The following is a 16488-nucleotide window of genomic DNA, read 5'->3' on the forward strand; positions in this document are numbered from 1 at the left end:
AAAAATATTAAAAACATGTCATGTAGGCTTGACTTAAATAATTATAAGTAAATAAATAATTCATTACACACTTTTTTTTTTTTAAATTCAATAATTACAAGTTCAAACGCATATGTAATTTTTTTTTGCTTTGTTATTTTATAAACTTTCATAATGGATACTGAATTTTTTGTACAGAAACCGTTTCTAGACCGTACGTACCATTAAATCGGCCTCAAGAGACAATTATTGAATCAAGTGCAACACTTAAAAATGTAAAAAACAAAAATCAAATCTTTCTACATGAATAATTACAAAAAAACACAATTAAAATTTTATTAAACGGTAGAGAGTATGTGACTAGACCCTGTTTACCAGAATCCGGCACGTACGGTCTGAAGATTTATTTTTATTTATTTATTTACTATTTTAATTATTTTATTTACGCAGTAAATCAGTTTTTTTCACGTTCCTGTAACACTAAATGACCTATTGTACCAAACGTTCGGTTTTTGTAAACCTACACACATATTTGGCATAGAAATCTACCAACTTATACACATACGCATATTCTTATTATTTATTTTTTTAAACTAGCTACCTAAATATTTCATTGTGATTTTACAATTATAACTTTTTTTTTTTGTCATTTTTGTTTTTGTTCATTTAATTTTTTTTTTTTTTTTCTTTAATTACTATAATTATATCTCATCTTCGCAAAATGACAGTTGATGTTAAAGTCTTAGCTGCTGCTGTGACATTATCGCGAGATACAAAACATAATTATTAATTAATCATAGCTATTATTATTATCGTAGTTTTAATAATTATTATTAGTAATATTATCATTATTCTTATTCTTATTATTATTATTTTTATTATTTATACACAGATTACTTTGACGATTAAAAAACGAATATCTAATTGATACTCGATGTACAACTATATTACAATTTGGCAAATGATTTCGTTTGATTGAAATTAAAAAAAAAAAATTACGTATTATTATACATTTGTTTATAAATTATTTTTAATTTTGTAATATTAATATTTTTTTAAACTAAAAATTAATTTTATAAAAAAAAAAAAAAAAAAAAAAAATCAATTTTTTTTTTTTAAATAATTTAAATTTTTTATCAATGATTATCTGATTTAAAGAGTATTAAATAATTTGTACATATATATTTATAATATGCAAAAATTGAATCTATAAAATTAATTGAAAGTGTATTAAATATAACATACAACAAATATGTAAGTTAAAGATACAATAATTCCCTCAATAGCCTCAGACGTAAGGGGTAAGCATAAAAAAAATATAAATGTAACTGAGTATTTTAATTATTAATCAGGTGTAATGATGCATTGCAACGGACTAAATTAATTATGACCTATTTGTTTTTTTTTTTTTTTTTGTTTCAGAATAATATTAATCAAAAATGTCCTTTTTAATCGGATGAATGACAACGTAATTCGGTATGTCACAGCCGTGTCACCTAGGCCTCAAACAACTGTCGCTTTACGAAGCAAGCTGTCAATATAAATTAAAATGATCCACGAGGTCGCAGTCAACCAACAAATTTTTGACGCCAGCGATTTCGATCGACGGATGCTTGCTGCTTTTGCGAGAGTCTCTTCAGTTCTGTCGACATCTGGTAATGCCATCACTGCCATTGCTGTCCATACAATTTTACCGGGTTGTTGTCGATAATTTTCCCTAACATGATGATCATCTTGACCTCACGGGCTTTCTAGTGCGCCTATTAACTTATTTTTTATTTTTTACACCAACTCCTGGGGTTCTAGTAAGATTTTTAGAGGGAGAGTTTGTCACGAGGGGGGAATTATTATTATGGTCATGAGTTGCTCGAGTATGTGATGAAAAAATTCCATTAGACAGGTTGGATTTTTTCTAGTAGGGTGTAAACCTGTTGTAGCCTCCTCGATACACCGTCGCCTGGAAAAAAAAAATTTATAAGTGATTTAATAATTTAATTTTTTATTTGCTATAATTATTTTCAGATTTAAAAAATTTTTTTTGATTTAAAATTGAAATTAAAAAAAAATTTTTTTGTGAAAAAATTTCAATGTATAAATAATAAATTACCCCATAATTTGTCATCGGTCCAATGCTGTGCCCAAGGTAAGGATCTGCATACTCACGACCGTACCTATAGAAATAAAAAATCAGCGCTAGTTAGAAAAAATTAATATAATAATAAATAATATGCACATTGAAAAATAATTAGGAAAAAATATAATATGGGAAAATTTAGATACAAACACTCATATTAATTTATAATTTAAAATCATTTTCAGCTTTTTCATCATCAAACTTGCGGCTACGCAACGGACGACCAAGTTTCACATTCTCTCTGAAATTGATTGAAGGAAAGAGTGAGAAAGGAGTTGGACACTAGGACTTCGCTCCAGGTTTATAACTAGATTCTAATTGCATCAACTATTCATTAAAATATAAATTGATTTTAAAAATTATCAAAATTAAATTAGCTGACATTTGAAAATTTTTAGAATTTTTTTTATTAAAAAAAAATTGAAAATTAAAAAAATTTTTGATTAAAAATTGTAATATGGCAAACTTACCCCGCTACTGCAGCGTATCCTGCAACGGGTTGAGCCGCAGCTGCGGCCGCGCCATAAGCTCGTGCAGCCACTGCTGTGTATGTTGCTGCCGCTGCATAAGTCGCTTGTTGAGCTGTCGACAGGGGAGTCTTCAGAAGAGGAGATGCCGCCGCGGCTGCTGCTGCTGCCTGTAACAACCACATCCCGCCATGCAAGCTCAAGCAAGCTAGATTCAACTAATTTCGCGTAGGGCGTATCAAATAGGATATATCACAAGACTCAAGTCAGTGTAATGTAATAATATTAATTATATACTTGCAGATTGCTCATCTCTGGATTAAGGTAGTTCAATCACAATATTTATTAAGTAAAGGTTAATATTTTTTATTTTAATGTCATTTTCCAAGAAAATTAAAATTTTTTCAGATTTCTAGCACTGTCTATTTTTTTGTCTTATTTTGTTTATTTATTTTGGAAAAAAATTTTTTTTTCATTTATTATAAATACATAATTAAGAAATGACCCTTGTATCTTGTGAAATATTGACATTTTCAAAAATACAATTTCACTCCGACATTATACTCATCAAGAGCTTTCATTTGAATACCCACATCAATTTTTCATATATTTTATATATTTATATATATTATATATATATATATATGTATATATGAAAAATATATCAAAAATGCATGTGGGTACTCAAATGAAAGCTCTTGATGAGTGTAACATCGTGTTGATCAGTGTAAAATTTTATTTTGCAAGGTTGCTAATTTATTATTAAATTAAAAAAATTTTTTCCAATATAATTGTTAATAAAAAAAAATATATATTATGATAAGAAGTGAAAAATGCTGTAATATATCAGTATTTAAATAAAATGTGCTCTATAAAAACAACAACCAAATAAAACGCGCAATAAAAATGAATTGATCTATAGTAATAATAATATTCATGATAATGATAGTGATAATAATAAAAATAATACTAAATTTAATAATAACAATCATGCTTATGTCAAAATAATCGTGCGAGTTCAATAAATTGAAATGTCAATAATTTATAATGCACTATAATAATAATAATAATAATAATAATAATAATAATAATAACAAGTATATATTTTTATGAGATATTAACTAATACTGTCTAGCTCATATTTTTATAGTCTAGCTTATTATTTTCTATAACTCGTACGCTGTCTTGGATTATTTCCTCTCTTGAATTAAAAAAGTAATGATTTCATGGGAATATAAAGTTTGCAAACGTGAAAGCTAACTCCTTGTGATTATCGAAAGTAATCTTGTACAAGGAAAACCGCTTAACCGGAACCGCTACTCCCCAACCGCTTTTGTTTCATATTTACTCTGCGGTCATGCTCCAATGGCAAATGCATTTCCCATCCCTTGAGATTTAACTGTCACGCGATTTGATTTACACCTTCAACTATCTTTCCATTATGCTTTTGTTGACAAATAAACAGTTTTTTCAATTACATTAAATTAATTAAATAATTCGCGTGATAAATGCCAAAAGGGTGTATTTCAATCTTTGGCTTTGCAGAGCCAAAAGGGCGTGTAAAAAAATTTTCCAAAGCTAAAAGATTTTTTTATTTAAAGACAAAAAAAAAATTGTAATTTTAAAAAATTCCAGAGTCGAATAAAATTAAAAAAAAAATTTTTTTTCGGTGACCATTTTACCCCTTTTTGTAGTTTAATTAATTTTTTATATTTATTGTGATATTGCTTCATTAATATTGCATTAATTTAATTTTTTTTAATGAAAAATAATTTTTTTATTCGCCCTTTTGGCTTTAAGAAAATTTTTCTGATATTTAAATCATTCCTGATCAAACGAAAAATTTTTTTGTCCAACCTTTTGGCACAGAACCCTTTTAGGATTTGTCACTTGAATTATTTATTTAATTATAAGTATTTTTGTTAAGAAAATAATGAAATAGTACCCTAAAATAGCTAGTTACCCGTTATGACTGTAAACAACGTTTCCTTGACAATAAAATTAGTCAGACGGCTGACCAAACAACGACTATCTCTACTTGTAAAAATAAAATCCATTCAGAAAATAACAAATGGGATATTTTTTCTTCTTATTTTTGAATTTCAGTAATTTATTTAGAATTTTTTGTTTGTTTGCTAGAAAAGTACGGAAGCAATAAATTCTCATAGTTGTTTACCGGTTATCGCGGAAAAAGCCCGCTAATAACTCTTCACATCGCTACTACGTGAGTACTAGCATGTACTGAGAGTATAAGAGATATTGAAGGAAGAAATGGAGAGAAGTGCACAGCGAGAGTGAGTAAGTAGGAGTAAGCGAGTCTGTGAGTTAGTGAGTAAAATTGTTCACGCGCTTAGGGGATTGAAAACAGGAAGACGATCTGTCTGGCGCCACAAACTTTTCTGCACTTTAAAGTTTATTCGGTTATTCGGAAATCGCCAGTAAAATGTTGATAATTTTTTTTAACTTTTTTTTATAAATATTATCAAACTTATGGGAAAGATTCAAGTTACTTTTACATACAAACTTTTTAGGACCATCGATTTAAACGCGTTTAAGAAGATAAACTCATAAACTTTCGTTTTCTTGTTGAGTTTACTTGCATTTATAAATATGGGTTCTTATATTTTTATAATTCTTCTTATAAGACCTCAATCGATTTAAAAAATTTTTACGCTCCATAGAGAACTATTGACATTTTTAATTATCTAAGCTCATATCTTCATTATACTCATCAAGATCTTTCATTTGAGTACCCACATCAATTTTTCATATATTTATATATATATATATATATATATATATATATATATATATATATATATATATATATATATATATATATATATATATATATATATATATTACATATATGTATATATGAAAAATATATAAAAATGCATGTGGGTATTCAAATGAAAGCTCTTGATGAGTGTAACATGGGGATGAGCTTATATTTTTGAAAACGTCAATTGTTAAGAAGTTACAGTGCAATTTAATAAAAGTCATCATTAAATAAAAATAATTATCAAGTTTTTAATTTCATAAATTTAATGACAATTAATTTTTTTAGCTAAAGAAATAAAATTGTTTAAAATTTCCAAAAAATTAATTTTTTCCAAAAGAAATTTTTTCTGTCTTCAAATTTTAAAATTTTGTACTCTAGTATGCTCGACTCGATTTTTTGAATACTTGAAACGAAACTAATTTTTTCAGGCTTACGTGCAAGCCGCCTGTGACCTTGTTTCTCGGGGACTCGAGACTGTAATTTATCTAGCTCGACTGTATCGTTTAACCCGTGGTAGTATAGAAGTACAGCCCTAGTAAAGCAAAGTAAAGTAAAGAGACGACCTTTACTTGTGCTTGGAATAGCATGGCAAGGTACGACGAAGAGAAGGGGATCAATTGCGAATGATGTCGATTACACCTAATCTGATAGTTTATGAGGATGAGTATTAGAGTCTACTTCAAATCGCGCTATCGACTATATGTGTTATAATATTTACATATAATTATTTCTAGTAGAACGACGGCGGGTAAGCTTCCCAGATGTGTAAATATCAGTGATGTTTGTTGGACATGTGAGAGCTAGGGATTGTGATGTGGATCCTGGATGCGGTTGGTTAGAGGACCGGAAAAGTTTCCGTCTCTCAGTACATCAGTGGACAGCTAAATTCAAACAAGATACTAGATATAGTGTGTGTATATGGAGATAGGGGATAGGGGATAGGGGGGATGGATGCACAAGCCCAACGCATTAAATTTCGCAACACGTATACAGAGTGCACAGTATAATATACATATGTATATGTTAACGCAAACACGGGTGCCCAAAGAGTAGAGTCAGAGCCCCGAGCTCGTGAACCAAACGACTAGATAGGCTAAACAAAACGGAATATTATAGTAGATTGGATCCCAACATCAGATCAAGGAAAATTTACCTATCCAATTATATATTGTGTTTTTTTTTAAAGGGCGCTCTTTTGGCTTTGGAAAAATTTTTTATACCCATTTTTCACGCGATATATTGAAAAAAAAAATTAATTTGTTTGAAATTTTAAATAATTTCATTTTTTAACTAAAGAAATAAAAATTGTCACAAAAAATTTCTTGTTTAAAAAAATTTTTCTAGACTTCAGCTAAAAAATAAAATTTAGCATTTTTAATTTTTAACAATTTTTACGTCATTTTTTTTTTTTGCCACAATTTATTTGTTAAAAAAAATTATTAAAATTTCTAAAAAAATTAATTTTTAGTCACAATTTTTCAAAAGAAATTTTTCCTCTCAGTGTAGCTCTAATTATTGATTTTACAAGAAATATTTAAATTTACTTTTCATTCAATTAATTAAGCTCACTTATTAAAAAAATATTTCTTTGAATTAATTTATTTTACTGCAATAAAAATAATAATTTAAATGGCGTTCGTTAAAATCAAAACTACCGTCAGGATTAATATTTAATTAGATTACTTAAATAATAAAACAAAAAAATATATAAATTTTATCTTCAAGTCTAATTTATGAGATTTTTATTATTATTATTATTATTTATTATGAAAACTGAATTAACTTGTAAGAGTGACAATGAAAAGTTTAATTAAGATTAAAAATTTTATTCTCATTAAAAATTACCGGCTAAGAAGAATACGACTTTAAAATAAATGAAAAAAAAATTTCTAAATATTTTATAAAAATACATCAATTGGCTTTAAGTAAGTACTTGATTACTTGAATGAAAAGATAAATATTTATTATTAGCTTTGAAGGATAAACCAAAAATGTAAAAAAAAAAAAAAAAGGGACGACCCCAACTACCCTAAACTAAAAAGATAAATATAATTTAATTTATTCAATAGCCTACTTGAATTCTCTTAAAAAAAAAAAAAAAAAAAAAAAAAACAAATAATAAATTTAATCTTGTTTATTTTACAAGGACTCTAAAAATAACGATAAGACCTTTTAATGATACTTTAAATATTATTTAATGTCTATTAAAATAATTAACAATCCATTCATTAATTCTTTAATTAAAAAATATATTAATCAAGTTTGTGCAAAATATTGAGAACTATTTTTATTCTTTTAGGGTTTTATTTATTACCTATGATGTAACTAAAAAGCAAAAAAAGGAAAATGGTGAATAGGAGACAAGATAAAAAATTTAAGAGAGATAAAAGAAGAGAGCAAAAAGGGTTAACGGACAAATCGTTATTCCTACCTCCAGAGCGGGCGCTTTAGCCTGAAACACAAACGGCAATCCTGAAAAAAAATTCTCACGCCCGCATTTCTTTTCTTCCTTAATTTTTTTTAATTTTTTTTCCATTATTTAATATATTTTTTACTTCTCGGGGTCTTGAAAAGTTTTTGAATTTTCTAGTTTTTAAATAAATTGCGATAAAAAATTTTTTAAAATTAATTAAAATTTTTTTTTGATTTAAATATTTGATAATTTAATATTATTACTATTGTATCATTATCATTATATATTATTATATATTTGAAAAATCTAAATATGTAAATGAGTAGTAGAATAAGATATGAACAAAACAAGAATGAAATAAGTGAAAAAATAAAAGGATAAAAGTGTAAACTAACGTCAGTTGTTGCTTGCGGCCATTCCAGCTATTATTCGGAATCGTTTTTGTGCTTTTAGTTTTTATTATTCATGTTGCTCTTACGAGAATATTAATATAATTATGAATATATATTAGCGTCTTATCTATGAGCTACAAGAATTAATTTAATTTTATTCATAAAAAAAAAAAAAAAATAAAATAAAAATAAAAAAAAACATTAAATTATTCCTTTAAAGACGTAATTTAAATTACTTTGAAAACTTAAATTCTCTTGCTCTATTCTTAAAGTTTGACCACGACTCAGTTATACTTTTATTATTCTTACCTGCAGCCTGTAGTTTGGATCTTGCGTCGCTGCGTGTGCTGCTAAGAAAGGATCGTAGTAGACACTGAAAAAAAAATAAATATTCATTTTTATTTAAACGATGTTAAAAGTAATCAACGACACGGAAAAATATTGTCAGCAGAAAATTTTTTATTTTATTATTGAAAAAATATTTTATAAAAATTTCAATTTTGGTTTTTTAAACATTTTTTTTTTAATAAAAATTCTAAATGTTATCTGCTAATTTTATTTTAATAAAATATTATTAAAAAAAAACTTTTGAATGGTCAACTAATTAATTAAAAAAATATTATTCCGTGTATTAAATTAATACAAATAAAAAAAAAAAGATGTAAAGGAGAAAAATGTCCAAGTAAAATGTAAATCTTAAGATTAAGGATTTTTATCGAACAAAATTCTGTTTCTCACAAGTACTTAGTAAGATTGAATAGTAAAGCCGTAGCGATGCAAACTCAGCGAAGTTAATAAAAGTGCTAGGTCAAACAGATGTAAAATTTATGAGTGAAAATTCGTTAAAAAAAAAAAAAAAAAAAAAAATAAAAATAAACATGCGACTACTTACGTTGATGCAAAAGGATGTAAAGCCGTAGCTGCAGCGGCTGCTGCAAGAGGTCCTGGATTACGTGCAAGTGCTAATGCCGCGCCAGCTGGAAAAGCGGCTCTGGTTGCTGGACCAACTCTTCCTCTTTGAATAGCAACACCTCTTAATGCTGCAGCTGTAACATAACATGCCATCGCCTACCTTGTAGTGATAAAGTTGCAAGACAGAAAACTTAATTATCATCTTGTTGGTGATGTGGTTATGGTTGATGATCAACATCGGCAGCTGCAGTAGCCAGTTCCAGTTCGCCAAAGTTAATGAGATAAGGTGTGATTTTATTATCAAGAGATAAGGGACGTAATGAGTAGTCTAGTTCATTCAAAGGATAAGAAGTTTATTCTAAATTTTATGAGCCAAGAGTGAGACGGGTTTTGCAAGAGACATTGAGAAGAGTTACTTTTTTAAAGTTAAGACTAGTTTGTCACGTTATATCCTCATACTTCCTCTCTACCTATACCTATACTCAAACTACACAAGTAGGACATTTTACTTGGTGAAAAGCACGAAGAACTCCAACCAGAACTGTCCTGTCAAGTTTACTCGACAGTTGAATAGTAGTAGAACATACTTTTGACAAGTTGGTTTAAAGTCAAAGTGACACCGGTCTCGGATGACTTTCCTCGACAAAAGATGATAACTTTTGAACAATATCCTAAAGTTCCTACATCTGAGCTATTCATTTTAATTTAAGCGCTCTACTCTAGGATTTTCTGAAAATTCATTTACCAGAACCAACCTTCCAGAGAAATTCATATAAATGGAAAACAAATTTTATCATTATAAGGATCATTTATTTTTTTATAATTATATTTTTTATTTCAAGTTTTATGAAAAAAAATTTTTTACTACACATATCAATTTTTCATATATTTGATATATTTATATATGTAAATATATGATAAATATATAAAAATGCATAGAAAAATTTTTAAGGACACTTTTATTAAATTATTATAAGAAACTTTGGCAAAAAACAAAAAATACTTAAATTTAAAAATTATAATTAGTTTTCTCGACAGGAAAATATTGAAATTAATAAAATTTAAATAGCAAACTTTTTTCCAAACTTGAACTAAAAGTTATAAGTATAAATTGTATAAGAAGGAAAATAAATGGCCGATGACGTTCAGTTGGGCATTGATCGATCTCCGAGCCAATCACTCTTTTTGTGAGGGTTTGAAATGTTTGCAGATGTTAGGTAAGAAATTTAAAAGCGATTGAGTTTGTGAAAGACACTCAATTCTTTTTTAAATGAGAATTCACTTGAACATTAACGACATCGAGTTGAATGAGATCGTTCACGAGCAGTCCCAAAAAAGAGTAGATAGAATTTTTATTCGGTCTCTAGCGTTGATAAAGATCTGATATGTTAGAAGACTGTTGCGAGTGTCCCCAGAGCGTCACTAGGAATTTAATAGGTTACGAATAGCTATAGGTCAGATCCGAATATTTTGAGAGTCTCGAGGGAATTTGAAAATGCATCTATGGAGAAATTGCAAGACGATTACCTCAAAAAGTTTCTTCCGTTCGTCCTTTTGGCTTTCTTCCACTCACTTGAAGATCTCGGTAAGTTGAAGTGAATCGTAATAAATAAATAAGCTAAAGGTCTATCGAGATATTTTTTTAGCTCCCTACCTTTGATCCTTCAGGACTTTTTCTCACGTAAAACTGTTTCAATATTATTATGATACTTGTATATTTTTATTTAAAAAAAAAAAAAAAAAAAAAAAAAAAAAAAAAAAAAAAAAAAATCATTATTCTATTTTTTGTTTTGATTTTTAATTAATTTTACTTGGAATAATTTTATTTTTTACAAAAATAAAATAAAATTAATTTTTTTCAATTAATAAAATTTAAATATCATGTAAGATAATTGACAAAGAGTGAATAAATTTTTTTTTTTAATAATTTTTAAATTTCAATGATACAAAAATTAAATTAAAAATTTTTGGAGTAAAAAAAATTTTTTACTCTTTTTTTTTTTTAAATTAAAATTGCTAAAAAAGCGATATAAAAAAAATATTACTGATTAAGTATCGGTCTAATAACGAAACAGCAACGTCAACAAAAAATATTTGATCTAGTGTGTTGAAATTTATAGAAACATTTAACGAGAAAAAAATAAAAACCCATGACAAAGCTTCTACAGGAGTCAAGTGTTAAAAAATATAAAATATTTTTTCTAAATAAAAAACATTAATAATTTAACTGACTGATTATGAAATCAATTAACGATTTAAGATGCACAGGCACATTCCAGTGGATTATTAAAAAAAAAAAATTCGGCCTACCAATATGTTATTTTAACAGAATAAATACAAATGTTAAAAAATCTATTTAATGACGGGGTTAATCGAAAAAAACACCGACTAAACGTGCTTTCTGACAAAAAATGAATGCAATAAATAAATAACAGGATTAGTGACAAACTCCTAAAAAATCGTGCAGGCGATTTAATAGAACGTGTATTATTTATTTGTTTAGTGAGTAGAGGATGATGTCCGGGAGTCGCTACGTAGAAGAAAAGACCGAGTATTTTATTTAATTAAAAGAATTGTTAAAAAGAGAGAAAGAGAGGAAGATTATCTGATTGACAAATAATAAATTAATTATTAATCTTATCAGACACTTCCTCTAACATTAAGGGAGTTTTTTAAGATCGGTACCTCCGTCTCGCCGCAGCTCTTGGGGCGAGGACAAGGAGTGCAGCTGCAGGGGATGGCGTCACTGCGGCTGCTGCTACAGCGGCTGCTGCGGCTGCCGATGGCGCGGCCGCTCCCAGCCAACTCCAGGGCACGGCCGGCAACCTGTATCCTGTCAAAAACGTTTGTCGTAGATTCTAACAAACTATTTTATTTTATAACTTTTCACTGCCGAAAAAATCATCGTTTATGCCATCGAGGTCGCTGCATTTTTATTTATTTTATTAATATTATTATCATTATTATATGAAGAAAAATTATTCCTGTTAAAAGTCCATTAAATTCATTGACTGTTCAATTCGTTTATGTCAAATAGCCATTATTTAATTAAGCTTTGATACTTTTATAAATATGTGCTAAAAAATATTAATTTAATACAATTATTATTAATAAAAGTGATTTTATTGTGGGAGTCCCGCGGAATTTAGGGAGACATTACGTGGTGTTTATTAAAACATTTATTACAAAAATTGTTTTGTAATTAGTTGGTAATAATAATTATCGTACACGCGTGTGAATTGGCTTACTCGGCTGGCGCCCAATTTACCAAACTTTACACTAGTGTATTATAATTATTCTTGCTAGTTAAAACACTAATGTATTCAATTGAATAAAATTGAAAAAAAATTACAAGTGTCAAATTTTGACGGAAATTTTTGAGATAAAATTTTTTAGCGTATTAAAAAAAATAATTTTTCTTTAGTACTACTATCTTGATGTAATTTATTTACTTGAGTGAGTTTATATTGATGTAATATGAAGGATAATAACAGGAATAAAAAATTGTAGTCTTGAGATATCGTCGCTGTCAAATATAAGGAAAAGGTTATAGAGAAGGGGATAGAAATGAGAAGTGCAATTGAAGGGATAATATTTTGTCTAGGGATCGACAAGGTGTCGATGCTGTCTCTCGACGACAGGGTACTTCGGAAGTGAGAGATGGATTTGTACGTAAATGTGAGGGTGTATGTGAATGTGTAACGGAGAAAGAAAAAGAGAAGTGTAGAATAAAGGAGTAGAGTGAAGTTACGAAGCGTCAAGAGCCATCGGGCGGAGGTTGCCGCCGGTAATTAATATGATTGAACCATCGTGTGGAAGAGGGCGAGAGGAGAGCAAAGTAGTGGTGGAAATTAACGAAGAGTAAGAGAGGTGAAAGGGGTAAAAGGGGGTGAAAAGGGAGGTAGGGGCTTTGGGATTTTGACGCGGTGGGGTCGAGGGTCGAGTCTGGTGAGGAGACACGAATACCGCGGGGGTAAGCAGGGGATTCTGCTGGCAGGGTTGCTCCAAGCGATCAATAAATGCCGCCGCTGCCAACCACTCTTGGACCACTTGCATCTCTCCTCTTGCTCTTTCTCGCTCTTGCGCCTTCAGACCACGCACATATTCGTTCTCGTCGATAGACCAAGTATTTTCACATGTATGTCCACATTTACGGGGGTCTATACACCGTCAGGGTGCGAGCAAGAGAAAGAGAAAGAGAAAGAGAAAAAGATGGGGCGATCCTCGCTTCCGTTCTCCCGCATCTCTTTTTGCGCAATAACCGTGTAACTGATTGAAATGTCTACGTATGCGAATTTTTATACCACTCGCTTGCAAAACCACCTTGTTTCAATTTTTTTTTTTTTTTAACTAATTTTACCATTTATTTGTCATGCAGATTTTTCACTCAAAAAAAAAAAACAAAAAGATTTTTTTTTTTTTTTTTTTTTTTTTTTTTACTGGGAAGAGAACAATCGGTTCAGTGCTTCATTAGAGTCCTCTACAGTAGTTTTGTTCTTTTCTAATCCACACTAAATTCCATAAGTTCAAAATTATCTCTATTTGTACTACTGCGCTTTTATATTTAATGTTATATTGATGATGTTTCTATCTTGTATTTTTATTGAAGCTATATGTAATCTGATGTTCATTGCAGGATATAAAAATTTTGACGTGTCATAAACTCGAACTATATGACCTGATATAACTATGAATTTATGGAGAAAAACAGGGCAGATGCGACCCTTTGAGGAAAATAATAAATTTATTTTCTCATAAAATATTCTTGTTAATATTGATGAATTTTTCACTACATAAAATGTAAATTTTTTATTGGTTTATCTAATTAAAAAAAATTTTTAATCATTGATAATAATAAAATTTAAAACTTTTTAAAACATTCTGAATGGTCTAGAAATTTCTGGCTAGAATAATTCAAAGAATATATTTTCGTATTCTGCTCAAACTTTTCTTTATATAATTTAAATTTTATTATCGACATTTACGTCATAATCTTGATATATAGTCATAAATAATGAATTTATAAATTGATATCTCTGAAATGTAATGCAACTATAAATAAAAAATGTATAAACAATTTTTTTTTATTATTCAATTTTGTACGTTGTTCAATTTAAATTGTAAAATAATAATTATTTAATTTATTTAACGAGAAAATCCAACGTGTTCAATAATTGGATAGATTATTTATTTACGGTAGTATTCTAGTGAATTTGTAATTAATTAATTGTGAAACCCGATAGATTGAATCAATGTTTTATGTAAGCCGGTTATACTAAATAATTTTTATCCCAGCAATTAGTTGAGCTGTAAACAGAATTGAGTTTATAAAAGGTCATAGTATCGACATCTTTTTATTAATTTATCTTTAGTAGGGATTAACAATTCAAAGAGACAAGGATAATAAGGGGATAAAATGTACATGAAAAATCGTCTGAAAGCTAAAAGGGATCAAAAAGGTTTACGTAGTTTTCCAGATGATACTAACGTCCTTTGGGACACGTTCGTAATCATAAGACATCTGTAGAAGCGACATTAAGAATTATTGATCCCAAAAAAAGATGTATTTTAATATAAAAAAATGTTTTCATATGGAATTAAATAATTTTTTGACATTTTGACAATTTTTAGAATTTTTCTTATTGAAAAATTTATAAAAAAAAAAATCACATGTCGAAAATTTAAAAAACAATGCATGGAGTTTTTTAAAAATTGCACTTAAAGATTTTTAAATTTTTTCAATAAAAAAAATTTTTAGATGTCAGCTAATTTAATTTTAATGAAATAATTTTAATTTGGGGCGTTTATTTTTCGATTCAATTCAAAAAACAAACTCGGATTACCTTATTGAAGGGAAAAAAAAATTTTGATGTGCTCTAGAAAAAGTTTATCTCTATTTTTGGTTCACTTGGCATTCCAGAAGACACCCGACGCTTCACAGAGTGACAATAAAAGAATATAAGTAAAATAAAATAAAATAAAATAACAAAGCTAGAGGTCGATACCTCAGTTGAAAAAGGTTACGTGTAGTGTTTCAGGACGATAAAATATTTAAAGGTATGTATACAAGAGTAAGTTGAATTCGAGGACCATTGGGTTTAAGAGAAACAAGCCGTTAAAATAACACGACAAATAGTAGCGTCTATAGACAGAGTTTGCATACCATTATGCACCTATGTAGTTTCCAGTGCTGGGTCAACTAAGGTTCTCATCTTAAGCGGGTGGGTGAGGTTCAACGGTTGCTTACTAGGGGATATACGGACATAAGATCTTCAGACCAGTAAATAGGACAGGATAGGTTCACTGTGGTTTTATAAAAAGGCTTCGGTTAAATTTTAAATTATTTTCCGTAGGGAAATTATGTTATGGTTATTTCAATGTTTGTTTTTTCCATTTAGACAGAAAAAAGTTATCGTTATTATAGCAATACGCTATTTCGATCAATTTAATTGTTTCATTTTTATAATTCATTTTATCAATTGTAATTTAAACGTTTTTCATGTCAAAACTTTTGATTTTATTTGCTAAATAATTCAATATTTTTTTTTTTTTTTTTATTTTATTTTACCATTCACAGAATCTAAAATATTTTAAAATTTAATATTGCTGTTAAATATTCGTTGAATTTTTTATTTTTATTGTAATAAAATGACCTCACTTATTTTTTAACTCTAAAATTTGTAAATTTTATTAAAAAAATAGTAAATTATCCGAAAATTCATTTTTAAACTTGGAAAAAAAAAAAAAAAATAAATGCTTGCAGAAAATTGTTAATAAAATTTATCTAAATTCCTAAAGCGGCTTTTAAAAATTTTTTTAACTTTAAAAAAATGTTATATATACATTAAATTTATCTAAAAAATTTTTTTTAATAAATTAAACAATAAATATAATTATTACCGACCAAAAAAATAAGTGAGATACTTGAGGATGACCCAAAATAGCACACTTTTAAAACTAAAAGTTTATTGACATAAAAAACAACGTATGATAATCATAAAGATTAAATATTAACAAAAATATTGATTCGATACTTTGAATGTCTACTCTAGCGAAATTCATATTAATACACATGACTAGACAGCTACAAGGAATGTATTGCTAAAGTAACATAAATATATACATATATAAAGACCAGATCTGAAAGAGTACAAGCAAGATAAATTATTTTTAACTTCCCGGTAAAAAAATTAAAAAATATATTTTTAAAGAAACTCAAAACAAAATTTAATCACTTGTACTCTTTTGTCTTAATTTATATATACGTATATATTTGTTTTTTCTGTGTAAATGTGACTATGCTGGTGCTTGCGCGCTCAGAGGTAACTAATTAACTCTACGCACTGCCAAGAAATTAATTAGTTAATGTGATACCCAGATAAAATAAATAAATCGCGATCCGTTAA

The 16488-nt window shown here is 28.0% G+C and overlaps 1 protein-coding gene across 16 annotated transcripts in view; it reads right to left on the reverse strand.

Moving 5' to 3' along the window:
• Positions 1-1373: 1373 nt before the first annotated feature.
• The window catches only part of LOC141538467 (RNA binding protein fox-1 homolog 2), a 74472-nt gene continuing 59357 nt past the window's right edge, over positions 1374-16488 (reverse strand). For 7 of the 16 annotated variants that reach the window (XM_074259940.1, XM_074259944.1, XM_074259935.1 and 4 more), the window contains 5 exons: positions 9063-9216; positions 8480-8543; positions 2584-2759; positions 2087-2150; positions 1374-1936 (listed from right to left, as the gene is read on the reverse strand). In XM_074259940.1, the coding sequence (XP_074116041.1) occupies positions 1892-1936; positions 2087-2150; positions 2584-2759; positions 8480-8543; positions 9063-9216 (503 nt within the window). In that variant the 3' untranslated portion in view covers positions 1374-1891. Of the gene's footprint in view, positions 1937-2086; positions 2151-2583; positions 2760-6150; positions 6247-7684; positions 7818-8173; positions 8201-8479; positions 8544-9062; positions 9217-11767; positions 11916-16488 lie in introns of those variants that run through there. The other 9 variants (XM_074259942.1, XM_074259943.1, XM_074259941.1 and 6 more) reach the window with 9 other exon arrangements.

The sequence above is a fragment of the Cotesia typhae genome, unplaced genomic scaffold (genome assembly GCF_013202065.1).
Source record: "Cotesia typhae breed Kobodo isofemale line unplaced genomic scaffold, CoteBio_Ctyphae contig_22, whole genome shotgun sequence".
NCBI classification, from domain to species: Eukaryota; Metazoa; Arthropoda; class Insecta; order Hymenoptera; family Braconidae; genus Cotesia; species Cotesia typhae.